Source organism: Anoplophora glabripennis, unplaced genomic scaffold (genome assembly GCF_000390285.2).
Source record: "Anoplophora glabripennis isolate ALB-LARVAE unplaced genomic scaffold, Agla_2.0 scaffold4788, whole genome shotgun sequence".
Classification (NCBI taxonomy): domain Eukaryota; kingdom Metazoa; phylum Arthropoda; class Insecta; order Coleoptera; family Cerambycidae; genus Anoplophora; species Anoplophora glabripennis.
In genome coordinates, this window is record NW_019421017.1 from 598 (window position 1) to 2,649 (window position 2,052).

Sequence of the window (2,052 nt, forward strand, 5' to 3'; positions counted from 1 at the left end):
CAAATTGTTTTAGGATTAAATCATAAAAATTAATGATTAAAAATTGAAATTGTTATAACTTTTTTATAGAAATTATATCTATTTCTCTGAAAAGAAAGTTTATATTTTTTAGAGTAGTTTCCCTCTGTTAATTTTAATAGTACCTACAAGAAAAAGTCAATAGACCATTTTTATGTAGAATTTTTTGCTCTACAACTTTAATAAGATTTTTTTTCTAACCCTTTCTAACCCTTTTGAGTTATTTTGAAAAACCCCTTTATCTTTTTTCACCCCTGGTCGGGAGTTGAAAAAAAAATTACTGTCACTTACTATTATATATCACAAACTAACTTACCTATTTAAAAAATTCAGGCAAGTTGACCAAATTATGATTTAAAAACCCATTTAATTGGACTGCCAATTGGAAGTTAAAATAAAGCTTGTAAAAAATAGTTACAATGTTTCTACTTTATCCATTTAATTTTTAATAATAAACTGCTTTTAAATTAAATAGGTTGTCTTTTATAAAGTAAGACTTCATTATTTATTTTTTTTGTTATCCTTAATTGTACCTATTTTATTTTAAGGTAGGTATAGTTAGATTAAATATTCTAATTTTAAACAATAAATAAGCATTTTATTACTATACTCTAAAATACTTTATTTAATTCCATTTTCATTTTTCTCTCTCTTTATTTCTTTTAGTCTATTTAAAATTGCATCTGTGTCTAATCCATTTTGCTGATTATACTGCAGAGATAGTGTAAGTTGATGTTCCTCTAAGCCTGCTATTCTACTATACAAAGAAGTATTTAATTCTTGATCTATATCATTTTCCTCTCTCAATAAGGTAAAATATATTAGAAATATTGTCATACTCGTCAAAAGTACATGTGGTTCATACCATAATCGGGGTTCTGTATTACCTGTTATGGAATATTTTGCTTTATATTTGCTTGCTGGGCTTGCTGAATATTTCACTGGTTCTTCGGGATTTATATTTTCAGCATTAGGTTTTGTTGGCCTTTTAATACTAAAATATACATAAATATATATACAAAATAAAATAAAATTATATATATATATATACACATGTTTGTTATTTGCATTACCTAACACTTAGATTTCGTAAATTAGTAACAGGATTATATAATATTCTTTTTATTCGAAATAAATTCATCTCGACAAAAATTATTAAAATAGGTTAAATTAAATTCTAGAATTCTACACCACAGAACATCTAGGAACAGTAGGAACTCTAAACACTGAATACCTATTTTTTTTTATATAGTAACATATGAGGAAGATAAAAAAATAAGGAAAATACAAGGTCACTAAAAGAAGTAGGTTGCCGACAAACTGCTGCTTCACACCACTCCACCTTAAAATTAATGAATGACGTCGTTAATGTTATAAATCCAATAACGTGCACGTCATTCATTGTTATGTTTGCTAATAAATTCAATAAATTTCAATGTTGATTTGTATTGTTGGAGTTTCCCTGTGTTCTATATCATAGGAGCTGTTGTTCCTAGATTTTATACTTAATATAGATAAGAGTGATAGGATTCTCTTCATACATTTTTGTAGACGAGATTTGCGCCATCTAGCGGTATGTGGTAAAACTAATTTGATTAAAATTTGAGGTAGGTCAGTACTTTTAGTTTTAATTTTATTTCTGTCAGCAGCGGCAGGTGAAAATTAAAGTTAGGGAGACTAGACAAGGAGAACGAACTCATACGGGAAAATTGACAAAATTTGTCCAAGAAATGGCAGAAGTTGGGGTGGCGCTAGTGTTCCATGTGACCCAAGCACAGACCACCTAGACTGGCCGTATCTAATTCCAATGCACGGGTACCAGTGAATGCAAAATCCGGGGAAGTGGAGTGTGGAAGGCAATCTTATGACAAATATTCAATTTTAAGTTTGTAATTCAGAAAATAGTATATTTTAGTGTCATATTAAATAAAACTACAAAATAATCTAAATATATTTATTGTCCTCTAAATAGTATGAATTTATTTAATATTTGCCTTTTCGTAGATTTTACCGAATTAAATAATTTGACTTCAT

The 2,052-nt window shown here is 27.9% G+C and overlaps 1 protein-coding gene across 1 annotated transcript; it reads right to left on the bottom strand.

Moving 5' to 3' along the window:
• Positions 1 to 510: 510 nt before the first annotated feature.
• Positions 511 to 1,321, bottom strand: LOC108916538. The gene is made up of 2 exons (XM_018722818.2): positions 1,092 to 1,321; positions 511 to 1,012 (listed from the first exon to the last, which is right to left on the bottom strand). The coding sequence occupies exons 1-2, from the start codon at positions 1,157 to 1,159 to the stop codon at positions 640 to 642; spliced, it is 441 nt and encodes a 146-aa protein (XP_018578334.1). The 5' UTR covers positions 1,160 to 1,321; the 3' UTR covers positions 511 to 639.
• Between the last annotated feature and the right edge of the window lie 731 nt (positions 1,322 to 2,052).

Excerpts from the sequence above, each read along its gene's own strand:
- LOC108916538 (XM_018722818.2), bottom strand. The coding sequence starts at position 1,159 with ATGAATTTATTTCGAATAAAAAGAATATTATATAATCCTGTTACTAAT. Across the intron at positions 1,013-1,091 it reads TTACGAAATCTAAGTGTTAG|TATTAAAAGGCCAACAAAAC; the intron begins GTAATGCAAATA and ends TGTATATTTTAG.